At 37.1% G+C, this 27,835-nt stretch overlaps 1 protein-coding gene across 3 annotated transcripts in view; it reads right to left on the reverse strand.

Moving 5' to 3' along the window:
* SMYD3 (SET and MYND domain containing 3) overlaps nt 1-27,835 on the reverse strand; it is a 686,417-nt gene that overhangs the window by 496,473 nt on the left and 162,109 nt on the right. For 2 of the 3 annotated variants that reach the window (XM_038542771.1, XM_038542772.1), the window contains exons 2-5: nt 27,524-27,587; nt 6,558-6,665; nt 4,928-4,985; nt 3,100-3,236 (exon numbers count right to left, since the gene is read on the reverse strand). In XM_038542771.1, the coding sequence (XP_038398699.1) occupies nt 3,100-3,236; nt 4,928-4,985; nt 6,558-6,665; nt 27,524-27,587 (367 nt within the window). Of the gene's footprint in view, nt 1-3,099; nt 3,237-4,927; nt 4,986-6,557; nt 6,666-7,166; nt 7,192-27,523; nt 27,588-27,835 lie in introns of those variants that run through there. The other variant, XM_038542773.1, reaches the window with a different exon arrangement.

Below are 27,835 nucleotides of genomic sequence, written 5' to 3' on the forward strand. Positions count from 1 at the left end.
TATAATTAGCCACATGTTTCTGTAACATGTATCAAGAATGTCTTGCACAGGACAGCCCGGGTGGCTCAGCAGTTTAGCGCCACCTTCAGCCCAGGGTGTAGTCCTGGAGACCTGGAATCCAGGACTACATAACAAATGATTATGTAGATGTAGAGATGTCCTTTGACATCTTTGCAAAAGTAAAGATGTCTCTCTCTCTCTCTCATAAAGAAACTCTTTTAAAAAAAGAATGCCTTGCACATAGTAAGCCTGCAAAAATAATAGAAAAGGTCTGTTTAATAAGTGAATTCACTAACTTCTCAGGTGGCCAAGAAGCTTCATAACAAAAGACTAATTGTAAGGGACATTTGGAAATCTAAATTAAAAAAAGAGCATTTGTCTGAAATCTAAGTATTAAAAGCATAACAAGATATAAAACAATTTTGAAAATTATTGAAATCAGGTGATGGAGACATGAAGATTCATTAAACTAATCTCTCTACTTTTGTGTATGTTTGGAAAAGTCCATAATCAAAAAGTCAAAAAAAAATATGATCTAAACAAATTTAGAAAAGTTCTCAGAACTCCTTCTGCCCTAAGTGACAGTGGAATGAGCTAACATATAAGCTTAGCACATCTAATACCTGCATAGAACCTGAATGAATATAAATGAAGGGGACCAAAAGCAAAACATAAAATACAACTTTCTTCTTTGAGGCCAGGTAAAGCCAATCTTCTGCAAAGCATAAATTAAAAAATTAGTGCACGAGTCTGAGAAAGGCAGGGCAGCCTGGACTGATGCCTGACAGTCTGTATATATGACAGCAACAGCTGTGGGCAGTACACCCTGTACAGCCCACTTCTTTCTGGTGATTCTATGCCACTAGGACTGGGAGAGAGACAGCACATAGGAATAAAATCCTCTGTCCAAGATTCACTACCCACTTCCAATGCATTTGTGGTGACCTGCACCATCACACACTTGAAATGTTAACAGCTCAGCAGCTCATCCCTGAGGTGCACAGGATACCAATTAGTTTAATATTAAACTATTCCATTTCTTAAAAGATTTTATTTATTTGAGAAAGAGAGAGAGAGCAGCAGAGGGAAAGACAAGCAGACTCCCCACAGAGCAGGGAGCCCAATGCGGGGCTCAATCCCCGAACCCTGAGATCATGACCTGAGCCAAAGGCAGACGCTTAACCCACTGAACCTCCTAGGCACCCCAAGACTATTTTATTAAAAAAAAAAACGGTGACAAAGAAGAAGATGAGGAGAAAAGAAGGAGGAGGATGAAAGTGATCTATTTTAAGGACATATGTATAAGCAGAAAGGTAACTATAATTTGTAAAATATTAACAAAACTTTTACAAGGAAGAACAGGAGTCATTGGTTAATATTGCTTTAACCTAGATTTTAAGGCAGAAATCACACACCTGAGTCCACTTTCCTCAAAAATCTCAAAGATGTCTATGTTCTACTTTTGTGACCATAACAAATACAACTATGTGAGGAAAAAGGATGGCATATTATTAAAACCTTGTCTACTTATTCACAATGACAGAATTTTCCCCTCCACAGCACAGAAAAAATTTCACTGTAAGATATATGAATTCAACATTTTTTTTAAAAGAAATAAGAAAGTAATTCCACATGTTACACTGAAAAAGTCTTTTTAAATATTTTCCAGGGATCCCTGGGTGGCGCAGCGGTTTGGCGCCTGCCTTTGGCCCAGGGCGCGATCCCGGAAACCCGGGATCGAGTCCCACATCGGGCTCCCGGTGCATGGAGCCTGCTTCTCCCTCTGCCTGTGTCTCTGCCTCTCTCTCTCTCTCTGTGACTATCATAAATAAATAAAAAATTAAAAAAAAATAAATATTTTCCATAAATACTAAGAACACCAGTAACTACCACCTGAACAATTTCTAACAATGGCATATTTTTACCTTTCGGGTGCATAACTGTATTGTGTCCAACATCAGAAGCACCTGTGTGTACTGCGGACATGCTCCTGCCAAAGGCTATAGTTTTCAGAAGAATGTGAAACACATGAGAAACTTCTCCTATATATTATAAGGAACCACTGTCTTTCAAAATCAGTTTTAAAGTGGAGACAAACCAGAATTTAATGCTAAGTGATATTACCAGAATATCATAAAAACATATCCTGAAGAACAAAAATACATTTGGAAAAAACAAGAATAAACCTCTAGCAATCACACTAATCACATTTAAATTCTTAGAAAATAGGCAGATTACAAAACATGCTTGAAAAATATTCATGGGTTAAGTATGTCAATGGATGTGCACTTGTGAATTGTAATACCAGTGGCGAAGTCACCCTCAAAAGTAAAATTTTACTTGTTATTAGAATGTGATCAGTATTTAAGCAAACCCAAATGCACTATACGGGAAAGCAAGAACAGCAAGCCTAACAGCAGTGGGGATGCATCTGATCCTCTGACCTACCCCAGGGTGCACAGCAAGGATCAGCCAGCACGTTCTGTCTCCCTAGGCCCAAACAAACCCCCAGAATCATCTCCAAACAGAGCATGTCAGGTAGCAACTACCAAGAGACCACACAAAAAATATTAAATTAAACCTATTTTCTAACCCTCATCTAGGATTTTAGGGACTTGAAACATTTAAATAGATGTTTAGACAATTATTTTTAAATCAGAAATGGTTGTATTTTCATATTATCAAGAATTCACATAATCAAGAAACAGATTCCAATGTAGTTTTCACTTCAAAGACCAAGATCCATCACTGACACACCACCACAAAACGACATGCAATGGCAACCTTAAAAATCCATTAGTATAAAACAAAGGAATATGCTGTTTTCTTTGAAGAAAAGAAAGCATACTCTTGACACTATGATAACAAGCTTTGCATGCTGATGATGAACATACACAGGCCATGAATAAGAGTACTGACAAAACAGAAAAAGGAATACCCTTTCCAACAGAAGCAGTAACTTCTCTCATTCTCTACTCATTAAGGTAGGAGAGTGACTTAAGGCATGAATGCTACTGGATTTTTATGGATCAACAACAAAATAAGAAGTAAAGGGATAATTTATGGCATAAACAAAGATACCAAACACTTAACACTTACTTTTGCAAAAGCTTCAAAGATGTCAAAGGAAGATGGCAGCTGAGAAGCATCCTGGATTTCTTCTCTCATGAAATGTTGAAATGTCATCACAAGTTGCCTGAGGCCATCTTTCTTATCTTCAGTCAGTTTGTTAATATCTTTTTTAAAGAGAAAATAAATAATAGCACAATCACACAGTGAATTTTTAATGGGTAATGTTCAGGTGTTCAATGGTAGCTGTTCAACGAGACTTCTCCTCTCCAGATTTCATTCTAACAGAGAGCAAATACATTTCTTTTTATTTTCTCACAACTACAAATTACAATACATACAGTATCAATTAAATAGTACCAAACTTCATCTACAAGATCAAATACCTATCAAAACAAAATAAATACACATACAGACAAGAAACACTGCAACCAAAATCTATAAAGATGTGTGTTACAGGTCCTCCACTTCACCATGTACACACTTTCAAAGCCATCACAAATGCTGAAAGTCAGTGAATTTAAGCAGATCTTTTTCATGAACCAATTTACAACCATGTTATGACCAACTGATAAACGGCGTATCTCAAAGGCAAAAAAAAAAAAAAGAAAGAAAGAAAGAAAGAAAGAAAGAAAGAAAGAAAGAAAGAAAGAAAAAGAAAAGAAAGAAAAGAAAAGAAAAGAAAAGAAAAGAAAAGAAAAGAAAAGAAAAGAAAAAAATAATAAAAAGTTCAGCTAGAGTTCAACTGGTGAAATGTATCACACAAAAAGTACATGGAAAAGAACACGGGACCAACCAAAAAAATCTGGACTTCAAGTTATTTCCACATCGAATAAACAAGATGTGGTGCTGCTAAAACCCAAACAGAAAGAGAAGGTTCCAGAGCCTAGTTGTCAAAAAATCACCTCCTGGAAAACTCAGTTTAATTTATACCACAGAAAGGTGTTAGGTTTAAGAGTATACAATTAATAGCATTTGAGAACATTTCACTTAAAGCAGCAGGTAGGCCACCACCACTGAGCAGGGCTACTATTAACAGTAAAACTCACTGCAAGAGATGTTAATTACCTAGCAGTAACAGAACACACACAAAAAAAGACTAATTAGTTCTCTATTAAAACTGAAAAGATACATCAAGTTGAACTACAGCATAATTCTGGGGCTCATGTCAGGTCTAAATATTCTCTTTAAATTAATTGTTCAACAGAACAATTAACCCAATGATTTCTTAAATAATAATTTATTATCATCGGCACTTAGGATCCCATAACCATAAATCTGTACTAGATCATCTTCTTAGTTTTCTCCGCCCAGAAATATTAAACTGTGTCGCAAAATTTACTCTATGAGCCCTGGCTACTTTGGGGTTGAAATCATCAACAACCTCACTGAAGGGACTCTGTGCTAGTAGAAAAGGAACATGTACCCCGCATTTACTGAACACTCATATGTGGAGGGCCTGTCAGTGTTGCCAAGTATCATGGCCACCATCATGGTAGCAGAAAAGAAGAATAATGCTCAATCAGACAGCCCAAATCACCCATACCATCTACTTTGCTTATTATCTAAAGGATTAATGAATCTAAATGTTCCCTACAACCCTCTTGTTCACATCACTATTCCTGGCATCAAAAAGAAACAAAGAGTAGGTTATAGTATTTTACAAACTCCTAAACAGCCAAAGCTACCCTGGAATCAATTAAATAAGCTAATGTGTCAATCGTATATAAAAACATGAAAAGTTTTGTTAGATTTACCTCAAATAATGAGACAGCACAACAATGGTAAAGAGAGAGCAATGCATAAGGTCAGCAAATAAATGACAGGATTTTTTTGGTGCTGACAGACAATCACTTACTTGACTCCAGATCATAAAATGAGTAAAGTTTCTCCGATTCAGAAGGTGTTTCTTCCATCTGTGAAGAAAAGGGGGAAAACACCAAAAACAATTTCAAGTGCTCCAAAATATAAATGAATATATTTGAACCTCTTTAGATATTTAAATGAAAGTCTATTTAAAAAGACAACATTCTATATATTCCTCCTCTTCATCTCTTAGAGTTGAATTATTCAATCAATAACAATTTTAAAATAATATCTAAGTAGTAACTTAACCCAGCAGTTTAATTTCCAAATGCAAAATTCTTTTACAAGAAGTTTTCATACTTTTACTTTTTCCCCAGCTCTACCCACAGACTCGTATCACTGTAAGGATTTGACTATAGAAAAGCAGATTACAGAAAAGCAAAGATGGATGAATAAAAATAAGAATTCATTACAAACTGTGCAACCTTTACCAAGTTACCTTAATGAAGATGTGTCTATTTCCTTATCTAAAACATAGGAGTAATCATAGCACCTGATTCCAAAAAAAAAATCAACCTCAAATATAATGATCATATTTTAATGTCTAGCAATTAAAAATGTATAACAAAGTTGATCGAATTTCTTAATGCTTTGAAATAAATTTGTAATTTTTAGTTCAATACAATATATATTTGCAAACAGTAGCTAAATATATGATGGATGTTATATATTCAGTCCAAAGACAATGCCCATTTGGTATTACACATCCATTTTTTAAAAATTGAAGCAAATTGACATATAACATTATGATAGTTTTACATGTAAAAACATTTTACATTCTTACAACTCTCTATAGAATTTTATAGTCCCTCCACCCAAAAGCAGGTCAGACAGAGCTGGATACTGAAATAATTTGAGAAAAAGATATTCATGTAAAAGCCTGGCAAAAAAGAAGTCTGGAGGGTATCGCCACAGGTTTACTTCACAGAACACAGTGGCTGTTTAGGCAGAATAGGGGGAAAGGACTGAAGAAACAATTTCAATGAAACATGGCAGCACTTTTCCATGTATGATTAATTGTCATCTAATTAAAGCCTCACTTCAAGAAGCAACCAAAAAGTGATACACCTGCCCTGTGCATTAGTTCATGGTCAAAAAGTTATGAAGGCAACTTAACAGACATTTCTGATATCTCATGCCTTCAATACAGGACCTTATGTTTCTAAGGTTATGATTACACACGCAGGGCCCTGTACTGTCTCACCACCACTGATACTGACATTAATAGGGAAATGGCTAGGTTTTGTATTAAGATACTCCCAGGAATAATCTACCTTCTACCTTCATGTGGATTTAATGTTAGCAGTAATAATACGAGGAGCCTGGGGGGCTCAGTCAGTTGAGTGCCTGACTCTTAATTTCAGCTCAGGTCATGATCTCAGAGTCGTGAGATTGAGCCACAGGTCAGGCTCAGGCTCAGAGAGTCTGCTTGAGAATGCTTCTTCCCTCTCCCTCCACCCTTCCCCCCACACTCACACAATAAATAAATAGATAGATAGATAGATAGATAGATAGATAGATAGATAGATAAAATCTTTTGGAAAAAAATATGAGCAATACATACAAATGCAAGTGCCTTGATTAACTAAAACCCAAGCATATTTCACAAGTTTTATACTTACAAGTTTGAAAACAACTCTGCCAAGCAGTCGAACGGAATCCGGGGGATACCTGGGTTTGCAGCTTTTAAGGCATTTGCATTCTCGCTTGTGGTCCGGCCAAGCTTTTTTCTGATAAGACAAGAGTGGGGACAGCACAAGTGACATAAAAATGTAACTTTCATTTATACCGGTTTTGGATGAGGAAAGTCATCAACATTAATTTAATTTCAACAGCCTAAATATAAGTACAAAATAGAAAATGAAAGCAATATTTTAATACTAATAGAAATGCAGAATCCAGTCTTTGCCAAGCATGTAATTACCAGGTGTGGACATTGATGCCTCTCCTCCACCTCTGCCCTTTAATTTACCCCATGGTTATTACCTGGCTGGTGGAGCCCAAATGAAGAATCATTATGGCTTACTTAATAATTTATTACATAGTCTCTTAGCTGATTAAATAAGATTCAATAATAGTAATTTAGAATACAAAAAGAAAATATCACACCAAATTAGAAAATAAGCACATGGTTCAGGAAAATCAAAACAGGGCAGAAAGCCTTCTGAATTTCTATGCTGCTATAGAGAGTACAGAGGTATCAAGAGCTAATATAACAATAAATATGAAACCTTTTGTTTTTGAAGATCACACAGAAAGGGGTGATTAGCTAAAATGACCAAATGTCATTTGCCCAGTACTGCTGTGGTTTATTTATGTCACTCTGGCCTAATCATTAATAATAACCCTTTTGTTCCAGAAAGTGTGCTTTGGATGATAAATTACAGGGTCACTTAACCCATGATCCCGCCCCTGTGCTAGTGTGGCTGAAAGACCAGTGAGCCAGGATTGTTACCAATCCTGTAACAATGAGAAGAGAGGACAGCGGGGAGGACACTGTCTCCCTGAATCTTGGAGTCAGAAATGTTATGGCTCCTTCACATAGAATTACTTCTATAGAAAAATCCAATCCAGAGTATCTAAGACTTAACCCTGGTGAGTGGGGAACAGCTCAACCAAATGTCTGATATGTCTAATCCAACCGAAAGCTGGAAGTTCTATCACTGAAATGCCTGACACTCTCTTGCTTCAAAAATTGTAAATCTGCCTCCCAACTTCTGACCTTATAAAATCCCTCCACAAGGAACTCTCTTTGCCACCTGTAGCACAAATATGTACTGCAACCAAAAATTTCAAAACTGGGGGAGCCTCAGTGGTCCAATCGGTTAAATATCTGGGGTCATGATCTTGGGGTCCTGGGATCAAGCCCCACATTGGGCTCTCAACTCAGTGGGGAGTTAGCTTGTCCCTCTGTCTGTCCCCCTGCCCTCGTGTGTGCACATGTATGTGCCCCCCTCAAATAAATAATTTTTTTAAAAAAATTTCAAAACTGCTGGAGCTACTTTGAAACTGTGACTTGAATTCAAGCTCAAGCCAGCATTTCATTCAGAAAGACTCCTGAGTTGAGTTGCTGAGTGAAGGTGTGGCTTATCTGCCATTTCCTCTGAACCCAATCTTGAAGACACTGTCTGCAAAGGGCATATCACTTTTCTTATCAACTCTACCCACGACTCTCTCACTTCATTTCTTCTTATCCACTACAGCTATGCTCTTAATGTGATGTTTGTAATCTTATTTTTAGTATTTACACTTCACTCACTTCTAAACAAGACTCATTTGCTTCAAAATAAAGATGTATATGAAATATGCTTGTAAAATTAGAAACGGAAAAAATGTTAAAGTTATAAAAAAATAGTCTTCTAGCATTCACTAGCATCCTACAGTATGTTAGACACATGGCTAAACAATTTAAAAAGTGTATTTAATTTGACTTTCATAATAATGCAAACAGTAGATATTATACTTACTTTAAAGATGAATAAAGAAAAGCTGGGTGGGATCTCACCACCAAGGTACATAAACATAAAGGAGGAGAGGAAAGATTCTTAGTATTCTACACAGGAGAGCTAAGTAATTGCCATGTCTGTGCACTACATTTATCTAACTTGCCTTACAGGCAAGGCAAAAAATAAAGCATAATGGCTTATATAATCCTCATTTGACAGAAAAGAAAAACATATAGCTTTACTAAGTATTAAATCACAGGAGGAATTTATTCCAAGAATGCTAATCAACATATTGGACAATTCTAATTGCCTTCATAGAGCTACTTCTAATGTCAGTATTCACTAAAAGGCATACTATTAAACTATAAGTCAGTGAAAGACAATGTTTCTACTGTTTAGGGGGCTAGTCTAGAACCAGCAAATTAGCAACTTACCAATATATGTAAGATCACTTTAAAAAAATATTGTTCCGAGCAGCCTGAATGGCTCAGCAGTTTAGCACCACCTTCAGCCCAGGGTGTGATCCTGGAGACTCGGGATCGAGTCCCATGTCAGGCTCCCTGCATGGAGCCTGCTTCTCCCCTGCCTGTGTCTCTGCCTCTCTCTCTCTGTCTCTCATAAATAAATAAATAAAAATCTTTAAAAAATAATATGGTTCCATTGTCAAATAAGTTAGAAAAATGCTACATAATAAACACCCTGATTAGAGATTTGAAGTAATTTCATTTGCTAAAAAGCTCTGCATTAAGGAAACTTATATAACTTAGTTAACACAGTTTCCCATGATTTTTATTGCCATAAAAATATGGCAAATATTTTGGAAAATGAGGTTGGTATATATGGACTCAGATAGAACTGCATACTTTGTTTCCTTCATCTGATTTTTCCATGAGAGTGGGTTTAGCAGACAAATTCACAATCTTTCACACTAATATTTTTTATTACTGATGGAAAGGAAAACCACAACTTTGGTATTAAAAGTTGAGAAGACCCACAGCAAATATCATTCTCAATGGGGAAGCACTGGGAGCCTTTCCCCTAAGATCAGGAACAAGACAGGGATGTCCACTCTCACCACTGCTATTCAACATAGTACTGGAAGTCCTAGCCTCAGCAATCAGACAACAAAAAGACATTAAAGGCATTCAAATTGGCAAAGAAGAAGTCAAACTCTCCCTCTTCGCAAATGACATGATACTGTACATAGAAAGCCCAAAAGACTCCACCCCAAGATTGCTAGAACTCATACAGCAATTTGGCAGCATGGCAGGATACAAAATCAATGCCCAGAAATCAGTGGCATTTCTATACACTAACAATGAGACTGAAGAAAGAGAAATTAAGGAGTCAATCCCATTTACAATTGCACCCAAAAGCATAAACCTAACCAAAGAGGTAAAGGATCTATACCCTAAAAACCACAGAACACTTCTGAAAGAAATTGAGGAAGACACAAAGAGATGGAAAAATATTCCATGCTCATGGATTGGCAGAATTAATATTGTGAAAATGTCAATGTTACCCAGGGCAATATACACGTTTAATGCAATCCCTATCAAAATACCATGGACTTTCTTCAGAGAGTTAGAACAAATTATTTTAAGATTTGTGTGGAATCAGAAAAGACCCCGAATAGCCAGGGGAATATTAAAAAAGAAAACCATATCTGGGGGTATCACAATGCCAGATTTCAGGTTGTACTACAAAGCTGTGGTCATCAAGACAGTGTGGTACTGGCACAAAAACAGACACATAGATCAATGGAACAGAATAGAGAACCCAGAAGTGGACCCTCAACTTTATGGTCAACTAATATTCGATAAAGGAGGAAAGACTATCCATTGGAAGAAAGACAGTCTCTTCAATAAATGGTGCTGGGAAAATTGGACATCCACATGCAGAAGAATGAAACTAGACCACTCTCTTTCACCATACACAAAGATAAATTCAAAATGGATGAAAGATCTAAATGTGAGACAAGATTCCATCAAAATTCTAGAGGAGAACACAGGCAACACCCTTTTTGAACTCGGCCACACTAACTTCTTGCAAGATATATCCACGAAGGCAAAAGAAACAAAAGCAAAAATGAACTATTGGGACTTCATCAAGATAAGAAGCTTTTGCACAGCAAAGGATACAGTCAACAAAACTAAAAGACAACCTACAGAATGGGAGAAGATATTTGCAAATGACATATCAGATAAAGGGCTAGTTTCCAAGATCTATAAAGAACTTATTAAACTCAACACCAAAGAAACAAACAATCCAATCATGAAATGGGCAAAAGACATGAAGAGAAATCTCACAGAGGAAGACATGGACATGGCCAACATGCACATGAGAAAATGCTCCGCATCACTTGCCATCAGAGAAATACAAATCAAAACCACAATGAGATACCACCTCACACCAGTGAGAATGGGAAAAATTAACAAGGCAGGAAACCACAAATGTTGGAGAGGATGCGGAGAAAAGGGAACCCTCTTACACTGTCGGTGGGAATGTAAACTGGTGCAGCCACTCTGGAAAACAGTGTGGAGGTTCCTCAAAGAGTTAAAAATAGACCTGCCTTACAACCCAGCAATTGCACTGTTGGGGATTTACCCTAAAGATACAGAGGCAATGAAACGCCGGGACACCTGCACCCCGATGTTTCTAGCAGCAATGGCCACAATAGCCAAACTGTGGAAGGAGCCTCACTGTCCATCGAAAGATGAGTGAATAAAGAAGATGTGGTTTATGTATACAATGGAATATTACTCAGCCATTAGAAATGACAAATACCCACTATTTGCTTCAACGTGGATGGAACTGGAGGGTATTATGCTGAGTGAAGTAAGTCAATTGGAGAAGGACAAACATTATATGTTCTCATTCATTTGGGGAATATAAATAATAGTGAAAGGGAATATAAGGGAAGGGAGAAGAAATGTGTGGGAAATATCAGAAAGGGAGACGGAACATAAAGACTCCTAACTCTGGGAAACGAACTAGGGGTGGTAGAAGGGGAGGAGGGCGGGGGGTGGGAGTGAATGGGTGACGGGCACTGGGGGTTATGGGTTATTCTGTATGTTGGTAAATTGAACACCAATAAAAAATAAATTTTTAAAAAAAGGAAAAAAAATAAAAAATAAATAAAAGTTGAGAAGACCAAGAGATGCCCTCATGGGCCCAGCTATGTGGGCAGGAATAAACCACAAGTACTAATGGGTCTCAGAAAACACTGGTCCTGTTCAAAGCCTGAGCAACTGTCCAGATGACAAAGGACTGCTCCCAGCAAAAGAAGGCTGAGACCATTTGGACCAAAAGATCTTAAGAGCAGATTTTAATCAATACTTGTAAGTACAAGAGATCATCCACAACTCCTTTGTTATATTCTGAGCAGCTCAGTTTACTGCTGGCTTACCAGGCTAAAGTAACTACAAAATGTATGCCTAGGTAAAGAACCCGTTAATCTGTTACATGACATTACTTAGAATTACACATCCAAATTTTGGAGAATTCCTGTCAAAACAACTTTAGGTCTTTAGCATTATTAATATCGCACTCCTATTTCTCATCTTACTAGACAGTATGTTTCTTAAAGCTATTCCTAAATCACTGCATGAAAACACCAGAGAACATTCTTATCTTCCCATTTGCTTCAGGAAAAAGATATTCAGTCTTTTCATCTAAAAACCAAACCAGATCTATATAAATACAGAAAGTCATCAACTTAAAACTGGTCTATAGCATAGTGGCAATGTACATCCTACTTCATATCTTACCATGATATTAAAAACCATGTTTTTAAAACATTAATTATTAAGATTTATTGTTCAGCATCACCATCACATCTTACCATAAGGCTCACTAACAGAAGCATACCACAGAAAAGGCTCACAAAGCAATCTTTCAAGTAACCACATTAGACGTTGAAAGCAAAACCTCACAATCTTACAAAAGCATTAGGTATTATCTAAACTGTACAAACTTTAACCTTGGTTTAGATGTCAACAGCACATAATATATCTGCCAGTTTTTCAAAGACAACCTCCCTGATTTACTTTTTCCTATTTTCTTCCTTTACTGCAATGCAGGATATAATTAAGATTGTGTTCACAATACTGGCTGTAATGTTTTCTGTTCTCAAAGTTGAAAATTAACAATGATGTACAATAAGCACAGATTAGCATGAAAGACAAAGGAAAGTGAAATGTTGCATTAAAACACAAAGACAATGGGAAAAAGAGTTTTGGATGGAAAAAAGGAAATGAAGACATCTATGATGATTCCACATGTCAGTACATACAAGACTCAGGAATGACTGGAATCTCTACATTTTCATGTTTTATAGTATTTATAGTGTCTCAGAACATAAACTAATTCAGTAAACCAGTAGCTTTCAATGGGGGTAACCCAATTAATATTGAGGGTTGTTTGGGAAATGTATGGGGGCATTCTTATTTGTTACTATGCCTGGGGAGAGACATGGCACTGAGTGGCCAGAAACCAGAGATGCTGGACATCCTGTGTAGGATAGTTCCATACAATGAAGAATACTTCCAGGGGTGCCTGGGTGGCTGAGTTAGTTGAGGGTCCAGCTCTTGATCTTGCCTCAGGACATGATCTCAGGGTCATAGGATCAAACCCCCTCATCAGGGTCTGCCCGCAGAGAGGGGTCTACTTAAGGATTCTCTCTCTCGGGGATCCCTGGGTGGCGCAGCGGTTTGGCACCTGCCTTTGGCCCAGGGCACGATCCTGGAGACCCGGGATCGAGTCCCACGTCAGGACCCCGGTGCATGGAGCCTGCTTCTCCCTCTGCCTATCTCTCTGCCTCTCTCTCTCTCTGTGTGTGACTATCATAAATAAATAAAAAAAATTAAAAAAAAAAAAAAAGGATTCTCTCTCTCCCTCTCCCTCTGCACCTCTCACTGCTTGCATGCTTTCTTGCTCTCTCTAAAAATTAATTAATTAATTAACTAACTAACTAATCTTTTTTTAAAAAATCAACTGTTTCAAATCCAAGATGAGTTTTAACTATCCAAACATTCTATAAAGGAGACAAACTTGTTTCTTTTTTTTTTTTTTTTCCAAACTTGTTTCTATTTATCAGAGCCTGGAACTAAGTCTCCTTTCACATATAAAAACAAAGAGCTTGTTTTTACACAGCCTTGATAGCACTGAATTTTCTAGGTAAATCAAGGAAAGACTACATTTTAAGAACTCTAGCTGTTATTTAATATTTTATAAAAGCATATCACTGAAGGCAACAACACCTGTGGTATTTGAGGTACCCATAAGAACGTATTTTCTGATCCTGCATTTTGTACTTCCCTTTCCAAGGTACCTGTATAGCCAAAAATATCCGACTTCTCAATGATGTTCTCTAATCTACTCATGCCTAAGCATCTATATACTAAAATATGTATTACTCCTGTTGTGGTGAGCACTGGGTATTATTTGTAAGGGATGAATCACTAAATTCTACTCCTGAAACCAATATTATACTGTATGTTAACAAACTAGAATTTAAATAAAAATTTGAAAAAATAAAATACATAAATAAATTTTCATTTTTTCTCCTTTATGTTCAAGTTATAGCATTATATTAATATTGAACTTGAAAATATGTAAGTAGCTAAGTTGTATTAACTATGGAATTTCATTTCAAGATAGTAGAGAGGACAAAAAAATAATTATAATAAAAAGGTAAAAGGGCACCTGAGTAGCTCAGTCAATTGAGCATCCCACTCTTGATTTCTGCTCAGATGATGATCTCAGGGTCATAGGACAGAGCCCAGAGCTGAGCTCTGTGCTCAGCAGAGTCTGCTTGAGATTCTCTCTCCTCCCACTGCCCCTCCCACTACTTGTGTGCTCGCTCTCGCTCTCTCTCTCTCTCTCTAAAATAAATAAAAACTTTAAGCAAAAAGATAGAGTTAGGTCTGAGAGAGCTGAAAACTGCAGAGTGAGAACAATGCTACACAGGCATATACAGCACATGCACATGCACACACACATACACACACACACACATAAAAATATCTATTTAAATTCACAGCCTGAGACAACTGAAAAGATTCTGACAGTAGTGATGAGATAGGATCAGGTGTCCAAATTCTTTTTAATCACTACAAAGGATCTAAACTAAATTAAAAGGGGAGGCCATTGTATATGCTAAACAGAAGAAACAAAAAAAATAACTGTCCTATATTTACTAAACTATTAAACTGTTGTCCTTTAGGAATGAACATTTTATAAGACTGAGGTGTGGAAAATGTTTCTAAGCAGGACATCAAACCCAAAAAGGAAAATATGTATATATTACACTACATTAAAAATAAATAACTTTTGTACATGAGAAAGAACAACCTAATACCACAAGCAAAATCGAAAGATAAAGGACAGACCAGGAGAACAAAGGCTACACTATATATGTTGACCATGTTAAATGTCTCTAAAATGAAAGGAGGTCTTAACAAAATAACTAAAGAAATGATGAATATTTCAACAAAAAAGTAAGGGATATGAATAGAAAACCCAAGACTAAAAAAGAAAAACAATAATTTAAAAAAAATAGACGAAACATACCAGCAAGCAAAGGAATGTGAAAAGAAAGAAGATAACAAGGGCAGCCTTAGTTCAGCAAAGGTGAGTAAAACTAACAGTATTTGGAAGGGTCTGGTGTCTGGGGTCTAATGAAATGGGAACATTCCAGCCTTATCAGTAGAACTGTAAGGTTTTCTAAACTTTTTTTTTTTTTTTAAATGAGAGAGAGAGCACACGAGTGAGCTCCTATGCAAGCTGCAGGAGGGCCAGGGAGAGAGAGAATACCAAGTAGACTCCACACCCCATGTAGAGCCCAACGTGGGGCTCAATCTCACACCCTGAGACCATGACCTGAGTAGAAATCAACAGTTGGACTCTTAACTGACTGAGCCCCCAGGCACCCCTCTCATCTTTCTCATAGGTGTCTGGTAATGAACAGAAAAACTCTTATGTGCATATTGTTGGCATATAAGTAATATTTATAATGCACTTAATCCTCACAAATGTAATTTATGTACAGAAAAAGTGTAAGAATGCTCATCATACATTTCTTTATAAAACTGAACTGGTAATAATTTTTTCAGCATTTCCTAAAAGAAAAAGCTACTTTTTGCCTTCCTCCTTATGCTTTCCCACAGTGTTTGAATTTTCTGCAAATATCATGTTATTATATTTACAAATAATAGTAAATATAATTATCTTTCTTATGTCTAACAACTGTCATTCAAGGAGAACCATTTTTACATGAAAGAGAAAGCAAAATTACTGTTCAGTAAACACTTAAATATTTTGGAAAATCTGCTTATAACTCAAAGAATGGTGTAAATGTATTAATTTTTAAATGTTAAAAAATACTTCACTGAAATATTCTGTAATGCAAAGACTGTTTTATTGGGTTAGCTTCATTCATGTCTGGTTTTTAAAAATAAATATACTACTGGGGCACCTGGGTGGCTCAGTTGTCAAGTATCTAACTTTTTTTTTTTTTTTTTTTTTTTTATTTATGATAGTCACAGAGAGAGAAAGAGAGGCAGAGACACAGGCAGAGAGAAGCAGGCTCCATGCACCGGGAGCCCGACGTGGGAATCGATCCTGGGTCTCCAGGATCGCGCCCTAGGCCAAAGGCAGGCGCCAAACCGCTGCGCCACCCAGGGATCCCAAGTATCTAACTCTTGATTTTGGCTCAGGTCATGATCTCAGGGTCCCAGAACTAAGCCTCATGAAGGGCTCTGTGCTCATCATGGAGTCTGCTTGAGACTGTCTCTCTCCCTCTGACCCTGCCTGCATTCAATAAATAAATAAATAAATAAATAAATAAATAAATAAATAAATAAATAAAATTTTTTAAAAGATAAATAAATAAGTATTCTACCAATTAGGTACATCTAGCATGTACCAGGTGTTCAAAAGCTATCTGATGATTTCTTCCTAAACCAGTATTCTTTATAGAAGATATAACTTACTATATATTTATCATTATTTGAAATTAAGGCCATCCAAAAAGAAAAAAAAGCAAGTAAACTCTCTAACAATACCTTCTTTGGCCAGTAAGACACGGTTTTGAATTCTAAAGAAGAGAATTGATGAAATGTGACAACAGAAAGAGAAAATCAATTTAGTTCTTCTTTCTTACACAAAATTACCTTACCACTACTATGACAATTCCCTTCCTTCCCTGGAAACAAAGTCACTACAGCTCAATAACCCACTTAAATACTGTTAAATATTCGATTTGGGTTAAAGACTCATTTTAAGGCAGCTTATTATTGTGTGGGATGGAGTATGACACGTATCGAGCCTGGTTTGGGTAAACACATCTAATTCATGACCTGGGCTCACCAGATATTTATTCTGTAAGAAGACTAGGTTCAGTAATCTCTAAGGCAGCCTCCCCGTTATAAAATCCATGATGCTGTAATATCCATAGAAAGAGATATCTGAATTATGTCAAAATAGGTGTGAAATCTGCTCACATTAGGCTTACAAAGAGCTGAAAATTTGGAACAGTATTTCCTCAAATTCTGGATTACTGAGGATAAAGAAATTGGTGTAAAATATGCAAATAGAAAATGAATTCTTTTTAGTCATGTATTCAGCAATTGTATTTATCATAAATACCACTACCTGAACAACTTCTGTGTGAAAGATTGTTATGGTCTTTTTACCACAAATCACAAACAATATAGATAGAGATTTCCTATGAGCAAAATGTCAGGTAGCTGGGTTGCCATGAAACCTGTGGCAAAAAAAAAAAAAAAGGAAGAGAGAGAGAGAGAGACCCAATAGTTATTCTGGCCCTCACAAACCATTCAAGAGCCAATAGGGACACCTGGGTGGTGTCTGTGTTCAGCTCAGGGTGTGATCCTGGAGGCCTGGGATCGAGTCACACATCGGGCTCCCTGCATGGAGCCTGCTTCTCCCTCTGCCTATGTCTCTGCCTCTCTCTCTCTTGTGTCTCTCATGAATAAATAAATAAAATCTTTAAAAAAGAAAGAAGAAAGAAAGAAAGAAAAGAAAGAAAGAAAGAAGAAGAAGAAGAAGAAGAAGAAGAAGAAGAAGAAGAAGAAGAAAGAAAGAAAGAAAGAAAGAAAGAAAGAAAGAAAGAAAGAAAGAAAAAGAAAGAAAGCGAATAAACAATATCTCCTTCTTCATGCTTCCAAAATAGCCCAGTAATGAACTGAAGGTTGACAAATACATGAAGGTCTAAAAAGTTGGAATCTGGAAAAAGAAAATTGGAAAGCAAAGCTGGGTGCCTCAGCTGACTGACAGGCATTGATTAAAATCTCGCATTAAATCTCCTTAGGGCACACAAGAGACCTAGTGATAGACATTAGACTTATCACCTTCAAAGCTTACTGAATTCTGCATCAAATGGAGAACAAGAGTGCCTTCCCAGTAGCCTTAATCAAATTAGACAGGTAGAGCCAAATATAAAGATGGAATGAGGCACAAGAATCATCGAAGGGCATTAATTTGACAGAATAGACAAGAATCAAATATTACTTCTTAAAAAAATGGAAATTACAGTCTCCTGGTTAACTGAGGAATCACATAATAATAATATTAGGGCTCCCAGAGTAAATCAGTGATCATCTAGTGCAGGACCCAGGTCAAATTCATTCTGTCATCTGCTTTTATAAAGTTTTATTGAAACATAGCCACACTCACAATTTACACTCCCCCTCCTTTTCACATGATGACAACACAGCTGAGTAGTTATGACAGAAAGTATTTATTATCTGGACCACTCTAAAAAAGTATGCCAACCTCTGATCTGGATAAAGATCATACGAAGATGGGGTAACCTAATTAATATATTTAAGCTAGAAAGACAAAATAACTCATTTGCCTCTACAGACTTCCAATCTTTTTTCTTTGAAAGAAACTTCCATGCTAGATTAATCAGAATGTCAGCACCAAGTTCTAGCAGAACATGAAGATGGAGCACATTTTAGTTCCCAGGTAAAAGTAATTAGCAAGTTTCTAACTCCCAAAGTGTATCAGAAGGGCCATCAATGAATGAGGAGTTTAACTTCGTGTTTAGAAGTCAGAAGGTATGGGTAAGACAGGCTATACAAACAGAGCAGTGAAGGCTACACCAAAGTGCAGTTACCTTCAAAGTCTTTTCTGAGGGGAGTCAACCTACCAAGGAGAAATCCAGCAAGGATCTAGCATCAAAGTATACATCAGGCACAGAAGGGAACTGAAAAGTAGCATTAAAAAGAGAGACTTAACCAACAGTCTGCATACCAAACAGTCTGAAAACAGCTCCTTGCTACTGGAATGAGCAAGAGGAATGAATGAGCAGAGGAATGTCAAATGGCAAATCAAGCTGAATTTGACACTAATATTTCTGCTGCAGAGATTTCTCTCAGCCTTCTCTTTGGTCTTCCTGGCCCTGGCTCACCCTAGGATGGCTTCCTTGATAGCGGTCTCATTCCTCCAGGGGCTGAAGGCTGTGACCCCTTTATTACAGACAAGGAAAGAGATCCATGCACACACAAAGACTCTGCAGTAAGCAATTTTTTTAAAGAATTATTTATTTGGGGGTTGGGCAGAGGAAGAGGGAGCCAGAATTTCATGCTGCCTGATGTAGAACTCGATCCCAGGACCCTGAGATCATAACCTGAGTTGAAATCAAGAGTTGGACACTTAACTGATTGAGCCACCCACCTCTAGACAGGGCCCAACTTTGTGTTCCAGAACAGAATGTAAATATTAATCTTGAGAATACAAAAGTGAAGGCACAATTGGTAAATTATGGGAAATAGAGTGATAAGAAATAGAGGGATATGTGGGAACACTAATATGTTCACCTTTAAAAGTAGGGAATAGAGAGATACTGTCTATAAAATAGATCTCCCTTATCCATGGATGTCTGAAACTGCAGATATTACCAATCTCTGTATACACACACACACACATACACACACACACGTACCTCTTTTCTGACACATAATTACCTCAATAGTGTCTACAGTGTGAAAACACTGGACAAAGACATGATGCATGACCCACATGGGAGGAAGAGGACAGTGCGGGACGGCACAAGACTTCACCACACTACTCAGAACAGCATGTAACTTAAAACTTATGAACTCTTTATCTCTGAGATTTCCCATGTAATATTTTTGAGCTGCAGCTGACTTTGGGTAACTAGAAATGTAGTAAGGGAAAGCACAGATAAGGGGAGACTACTAAACTTCATAAAGCAGAACTGGAGGCTTGCTCATACTGTTAAAGTTACAAATGTGAGAAGAGGAAATTGAGCTTAGCAGATGTAAACAGTTATCCCCAAACTAATGTGGCCAAAGCAGATTCTTCCCATCTCTCACATGGTTTTCCCCATGTCATAAATGCAATCATCATCTCCTCAGTTGGAAAAGCCAAAAACAAGTCTTTCTTGAATCTTCTCCCTCCCCAATCCATATTCATCCCATTTTATCTATTTCATGCAGTTTCAGTCCCTCCTCTGAGCTCCACACAAATGTATCAGTTGCCAATTTAACATCTCCAACTGTATGTTCAATGGGCACAAACTCAAAACCTGGATGTTAAGGCTTCCTCTCCCAGAACTTGCTCTTCCCTCAGATTTCTGTAAGTCATTAAATGGCACCGCCATTCACCTGAAGCTGCTCAGGTTGTAAAGCTGACATCACCTCTGACCCTCTGACTCTTCTTTTTGCCTCACCTTTTATATCTAAGCTATTGGCAAACACAGAGCTACAATTTCAAAATAGGTCTCAGATCTAATCATTTTTGACTCTCCCTGCTCAAACTCTAATCCAAACCATCCAAGCTCTTGACTAGATCAGTACTAGCTCAGTGCCAAGCAAATGCTGATCTCTTAAACACATGAATGAATGCATCTAGGGGCAAATTCAGGCAGTGCTTCCTTCAAAAGTTACCGTGAATTTACCAGACCTTCTTTGTTGCCACTACTCTTGTCCTAGCCACCAATATATGATGACCAGACTTCTGGAATAAGCTCCTGACTGGTTCTTCATCCCCTACCTTTACTCCCCTGTAAGCTATCCCCATAGCAGTCAGAAAGGTTCCTTTAAAATCTCAATCACACCATTAATATTGACTCTCCTTGCCCCCTGAGAACCCTACTGTAGCAGCCCATCACACACAGAACAAAAATGTGTATCTTTAACCATAGTAGCATATAAGAGCCTTATCATAACCTGGCCCCTCCTATATCTCCAACCTGATCTCCTACAACCTCTTTGTAGCTACCTCTGGTCCACCATCTGGCCTTCCTGGCCTTCCTGGCCTTCCTTAAACAAATCATATCCATTCCTGCTTTTCCATTTGATGTACAACCGGCCCGAAACTCCTTTCTCCCAATCTTGGCATGCCTTGATTACTTCTTTCAGGTCTCCACTCAAATGTAACCCTGACAGGTCTTAGATCAACAGACAGATTGATAGGTGACAGACAGACAGGTAGGTAGGTAGGTAGCTAAATAGATAAATACATAGGTAGGTAGAAACAGATCTCTTTAGAATTAGTATAGATACATCCATCTCTCTCAATATCTTTATATTTGACATATGAAGATACATACATGGAGAGATGTATATATACACACACACACACAAAACAGCCTCCAATCTCTATCATTTTCTACACTCTTTATTTTAGGCATAAAGATAATATTATATATCACTCTATTAATTTATGATGTCTCACCTAGAAAATGTAAACTCCCCTGGCCAAGGGCTTTCTTTCTGTGTCTTGTTCAATAACATTGCATCAGAGCCTAGAAAAGTCCTGGTGCTGACCCTAATATTTGCTAAGTAAATCAATGGATGGATGAATCCATAATCAAGTCCTTCAGATCTTCACTTACTGGCTTCATTTCCAACTCCTATTTTTCCTTTTTTTTTTTTTTTTTTTTCTGAGACTTAATTGTTTTAGAGCAGTTTTAAATTCGCAGCAAAATCGAGAGGACAGTACAGAAGATGCCCATATATTCCCTACCACCACACATACATAGCCACCTATATGATCCCCATCAGATGGTACATTTATGACAACAGATGAACTTATAGTGACACATCATTATCACCATAGGTCCATGGTGAACATTGGTGTTGTCCATTTATGAGTAACAGTAAAAAATCTGTTCCAGAGCTTTCCATTGCTGGCCACTTTTGGCAATTAGATCCCAGGTCAAATGTCACTTCTATAGGATGTCCTTCTGTAATCACCTTTTCAAAGGTGAGCTCATGCTCATCCAAAGCACATTCACTCATATAATTGTGGACATTTGTCATTATCTGTCTCACTCCATTCCATAATATAAGCTTAAGGAAAGCCAGAATCTTGTTGACTTGCTCATTGCAAACTGCCCACCACTCCAACCCCCAGAATAACTTAGAACAGGGACTAGCTAGTAGCTACTCAAGAAATATCTATTGGATAAAGTCTGGGTGAATAGAGGTTAAGCAATAACTATATAGGAAGAGGGAGAAGGAGATGCTGATGTAGGTGAGCTAAATTCCCTTATCTACCACTTCAGGAAGTCAATCAATAATGCCTACACAGATCTCAGGAAATATTTCCCTGTCTCACATATACGTAGACTCTAAAAAGAACCAAATCAGATACAGACAACAGAGAGGTAGTTCCAAGAGGCAAGAAGTATGCTATAAGGGGAATTGAGTATAAGCAGACAGAAGGTACAAACATCAGGTTAGAAATTAAAGAGTCTTGGAGATATAATATACAAGACGGTGACTAGAGTTAATAATACTGGTATATGGATGTGTGTATATGCATATACACACATTTTTTTAAAAATAGGCTCCACACCCAGTGTGGGGCCCAACGCAGGGCTTGAACTAACGACCCAGAGATCAAGACCTGAGATGAGATCAAGAGTAGGATGCTTAACTGACTAAGCCATGCAGATGCCCCAATACAGTACTGTATATTTAAAAATTGCTAAGATGGTAGATCTTAAAAGTTCTCATAAGATGAAAGATTATAATTGTGTGGTGATAGACGTTAACTAAACTTATTGTGATGATCACTTCACAATATATACAATTATCACATCATGCTGTACACCTAAAGCTAACATGATTCTGTATGTCAATTATAATTCACCTAAAAAAATCAAAACATAGATTTACAGATTATATAAAGATAAGTTAATACTTTAAAATCTAATTCTAAACAAGTATCGCTAATGTATGTATTAACTCATTCACTTAACCACTCATGCTACATCCACATCAGTGAACTATACAGAGAGAGTACCCCTTGAACAAGCCTGACCATCTGCCTGCAAAACCAGCCAATTAAACCAATAATGAAGATAATTTCTGTGTGAAAAAGGAGGGACACAAACTAGTCTCAGAAGTTTAGGAAAGGAGGGAGTGACATTTAATCCAGGATATAAAAGATAAGTAGCAGGAGTTCAGTAGCTGGGGGATCAGGTCTGGGTCCAAGCCCAAAGGCTCAGAAGTAAAAGCACGGCAAAGTCCACAAGCTTGAATTTCATCCTGAGGAAAAGGGCCAGGGTCTTCTCCAGGTGAGTGACAGAGCATGCTGACACTCTAGAATAAAACAGTTGCTTTGGCTCCCATGTAGGAAGTAGAAAAAGAGCTGGCAGGGGGGCAAAAACTGCAGTCAGTGTAGCTGAGAGTACACACGGATTGCTGGTGGTGGAGAGGCTAGAGAGACGCAAACCAATTTAGATCTTAGATACTAAAATCAGCAGGATATGTTCATTAACTGGGCATGGGGCCAAGAAAAGATATGAACCAAAGATGATTCCAGCCTGGCAACTTGGACTGCTAAGTGGTTGGTGAATTATTCACTGAGGCTGAAAATTGTGAAGAAAACCAGATTTGGGTGAAGATCATGCATGAAGTCCTGCTATATGGCAATTGAGATATGAGTGCACCACCAAAGTAGAGGTACACTGAACGTATGGGTCTGGTGCTTGGGAGAAAGGAGAAGATTGGAGAATGATTAATATACAGATGCCAACTGAAGTCATGGGAGCAGATGGGACCACTCAGCAGGTGAATTCAAAGGAAGCAGAGACAAGCGTACAGCCCCAGACGTTTGTAGAAGTCAAAAACAAATATGATCAAATACTTTCAACCCTTATATGGTATTCTCTTTTTATTTACAATTAGATAGAAAGCCAACTTCTCTACAGAACACTCAGTGCATGTCCTATCAGTCTGAAGCTGGGCACAGAGCTATTTTTGAAACAAACAAAAGGTTTGGCTTTCTGCATTATTACCATTATTGAGTGTGATATTCTAAACCCCAATTTATTAGATCACCCTGTTAGTGCCAACTAATATGAGATTCATCATAATTGAATCAGATCATTCTGTAACTAAGCATAAAATGTAAACCCACAAATAAGATTTACATTTTTTAAAAAGATCTATAATTATTAACATAAAATAGAGCCTCTCCCTGCTAATATAGTATTTTTTTAAACTATATAAATTACAATTTGTTACAGTACCCGGCTGCTTATTTTGCATGGCAAGTAATTCAATTAGAAACATACATTTTATGAATCAAATTAAATCCAGCAGAGGTAAAATAGCAATTGGTGAATTAGCTTGAAATTGGTTTATACATTCTTTTAAAAGAAAACTTAACTTGCTCCTCCTCTTTCATCTCAAAATCACTTGTAATGTTCTGGTAATATAGAAATAAGGGCAGTCCCGGTGGCACAGCGGTTTAACGCCGCCTGCAGGCCAGGGCATGATCCTGGAGACCCAGGATGGAGTCCCACGTCAGGTTCCCTGCATGGTGCCTGCTTCTCCCTCTGCCTGTGTCTCTGCCTCTCTCTCTCTCAATAAATAAATTAAAAATCTTTAAAAAAAAAAAAAAAAGAAAGAAAGAAGACTGGTTCCCATATATAAACTCTCTATTGCATTATATGATATAATAAAGTGTACACAGAGGAATACAAAGCCACTGATAACAAACTACTGTAGCCAGTATAAGAAAGAGTACTGAACATAGCAGTCAATATATACATATCTGTGTACACTACATATGAAGTGTAGACTAAAGTTTGGCGTGTATCCTCCACTCAAAAAACAAACACACAGAGATTACCTCTGGAAAATAGAAATAGGAATGAGAAAGGAAGCTGGAGGAAACATTCACCCTTCTTCATGTACTCTTCTGTTTAAAAATGAAATTTGAGGGGCACCTGGGTGGCTCAGTCAATGAAGGATCTGCCTTTGGTTCAGGTCATGATCTCAGGGTCCCTGGATCAAGCCCTGCATCGGGCTCCCTGCTCAGTGGGGAGTCTGCTTCTCTCTGGCCTCCTGCCCCTTTCCTGCTCATTCTCATTCTCTCTCTCTCTAATACATATATAAAATATTTTTTAAAAAATGAAATCTGAAAAGCAATGACACTGAAACCAGCCTTAGGAGCGCGAGGGACTCTACACTTCATAATACCACAGTAGCCTCTCTGAGATAACTCGATGCCACAGCCCCACACATCAAATGCTAAGCTAATGAACCAAAGTTATGTTCCTCCAGGGCAAACATATTATAGATTTTATGCTACAAATTCACATCCTCTCTATCAATTTCCATTCAGAGGGCATTCACCTCCTGTTCATTACTGTTCAGAGTTCAGTTTGTCAGTTTAATTTTGTGAGGCTTTGTAGGAACCCACAATAATTACAATGTTTAATTCTGTACCTGAAGGGTGAGCTAAACAGAGCTGTTTAAATGCATATGTTCTGGCCAATCTTTGACTCCCATCCTACCTCTACACACATCCCATCCCTTTCTTATACACAAGATGTGAACTAGTTGGCTTATGTAAGATATCTTTCCTCTTACACTAGCTATTTTCCATTACTTTCTACAGTACATCTGACAATGATATTATTATTGATGTTCAGTAAACAGCTAATATATGTGGTAAAAGTATATGCACAACAATGAATCAAAATGACATACCCACCCATCAAACTCCCTCTACACATTCTAATCAGATAATGGATTTTTTTTTTCCTTGAGTGTACTACAAAAGGAGGAAGAACCATTGGAGAAAAAACACTCATAAAAACAGAGGAAAAATAATAAATGTTTAGGTCATTGAGACTATAAAGGAAGTTCATCCAAAAGATATATGTAATTCGAAGGTTCTATATATAGTCATCTTAATTTGAAGTTCCCTGAAATGAATCTCAGTTTCACATGAATTAGATAACATCACTATAAAATAGACTATCTAGAACTTATCTTGTAGAAAAAAGAATGTCCTTGCTTTCATATTTTGCTTTTTCTTATTATTACTAACAATCTTACAATAAAACTGGTGTCTTTCTGTGACAGAGTTTTTGCTTTACAAAATGAAGCAAAAATAATCCAATTATTTTTCACATTCCATATTTTTATTAGGAAAGTGTTACTTCTAACCTTCTATATAAGTATTTTTTTCTTTTGTGTTCCTTGGGGATAGGATGCTCCCTTATTAAAAACAAAACAAATGCTAGGAAAAAATGTGACTACGATAGGAAACAGAAAACTACACCTAATCAGAATGTAAGAGCAAAAATAAAATTTGGGTGTGGAAGAGAAATTAAGAGCTCTGGATACTGACTATCCTGGGTTCATTTCCCAAATTCCAGGGCCTATTCGGTGTAGGATGTTTGGCAGGTTGCTTATGATTCTGGAGCTCAGTCCCCTTACTGGTAAAATGAGCACAATGATAGTGATCCCCCCAAGATTCTTGTAAGAATAAACAGAATAAAACAGTACTTGACACACAATAGACGTCTCGTAAATATTAGCTCTTATTAGTAGTACAGATTAGGAAACTGAGGCCCAAAGAATTTACAGGCTTTCTTTGGGATAATTTAACAAGCTAATTGCATAACTGTCATTAGAACTTAGGTCCTCTGATTAATTTGTACACGTATGTTTCTTTTCTGGTAAGAACACTATTTGCAGTCTGGGGACATTACTTTCAAAGGAGAAAGTGAGATAGCAGAAAAGCCCTCAGATAAGTATGGCCTAGATGTGAAAAAAGGAAAAAGGAAGGCTAGGTGTGTGGGGACATAATCATACACTCCAAAATGAGAAACAAAAAGGATGGGTTGAAGGTTGAGAGCAAGTGACACAGACATAAAACCTCCAATTACACTTTTTATTATGATGCAATTCATTATAGCATAATTGCATTTCTTATGAAATGATAAGGTTAGAAGAAAAGGTTATGTTGAATGTTAATTATACATCCTTTGAAGAATTTCAAAACCATTAACAGTGATACTCTCACAGACTCTGTTGGTTGTCATAAATAAAACTCTTGGAAGGCAATCTTTAAAAATTCGAAATCAAGCACCCTTTTACTCATCGATACAGCCAGGAAGAACTTATCCTACAATTAATTTCTGGAGGTGTGCAAAAATGTGCACAAGAAGATGCTTGGTCCATTACTGGGAGTACCAAATATTGAAAAAAAGTTAAGTATTCATTAACGAGGAAGAAACAATCATGGTTCATTCACATAACAGAATAGACGACAATAAACGGTCCTCTAGGCAGATTATAAAATGAAAAGGAGAATTTAGGTATATAAGAATAATCCAACTCTGTTTTTCTAAACAAAGAATATAAAAATGTGAATGTGTCTGCACAAGAAAATACTGCAAAGACAAAGAAGAAATTTAACAGTGGGTATATCTCTGGGCAATGAGACTGAGGTCAGGAGGACAAGAAGATAGGAATGAACTTTTTTTTCACAATATATGGATATTATGTATTTAGTTTATATATAAAGACTTTATACATATATGAATTTTTACCATACACATTATTAACTTTTAAATTGAAGGAAAATAACAAGTTAAAATTAATCAAAGATTGAAAAAAAAAGAGAAATTAAGAGCAGAGACCTTGAAAGTTTCACTTGAACATTCTTTTATTTATTTATTTCGGAGACAGAGAGTATGAAGGGAGGAACAAAGAGAAAGGGAGAAGCAGACTACAGACTGAAGTGGGAGTCCAACACAGGGCTCGATCTCATGACCCTGAGATCATGACCTGAGCCAACTGAGCCACCCAGGTGCCCCTGTAGCTGAACATTCTTACCTGACACTTAGCACTACAGTATTTGGCAACTCGGCATTGAGAACATCGCATCAGTTTTTCCTTCCTGTTAAAAAAAAAAAAAAAAAACAAATTTCACATTAGGAAACGAGTGAAAATCATCTATGATTGAAGAAAGAAATACAAATCAACCTACCCTACTGACACCAATATGTTCGGCTCATCCCATCTGTACAGTACTGTAAGATTCAGATTTTCATACCGATGAACATCTTTCATCCTTAATGTGAGACATGGACATAATAGCTAATGATCTCTTTTTATAAATTATAGTAAAATGAATATAACAAAATT

Source organism: Canis lupus, chromosome 7, assembly GCF_011100685.1.
Source record: "Canis lupus familiaris isolate Mischka breed German Shepherd chromosome 7, alternate assembly UU_Cfam_GSD_1.0, whole genome shotgun sequence".
NCBI lineage: Eukaryota > Metazoa > Chordata > Mammalia > Carnivora > Canidae > Canis > Canis lupus.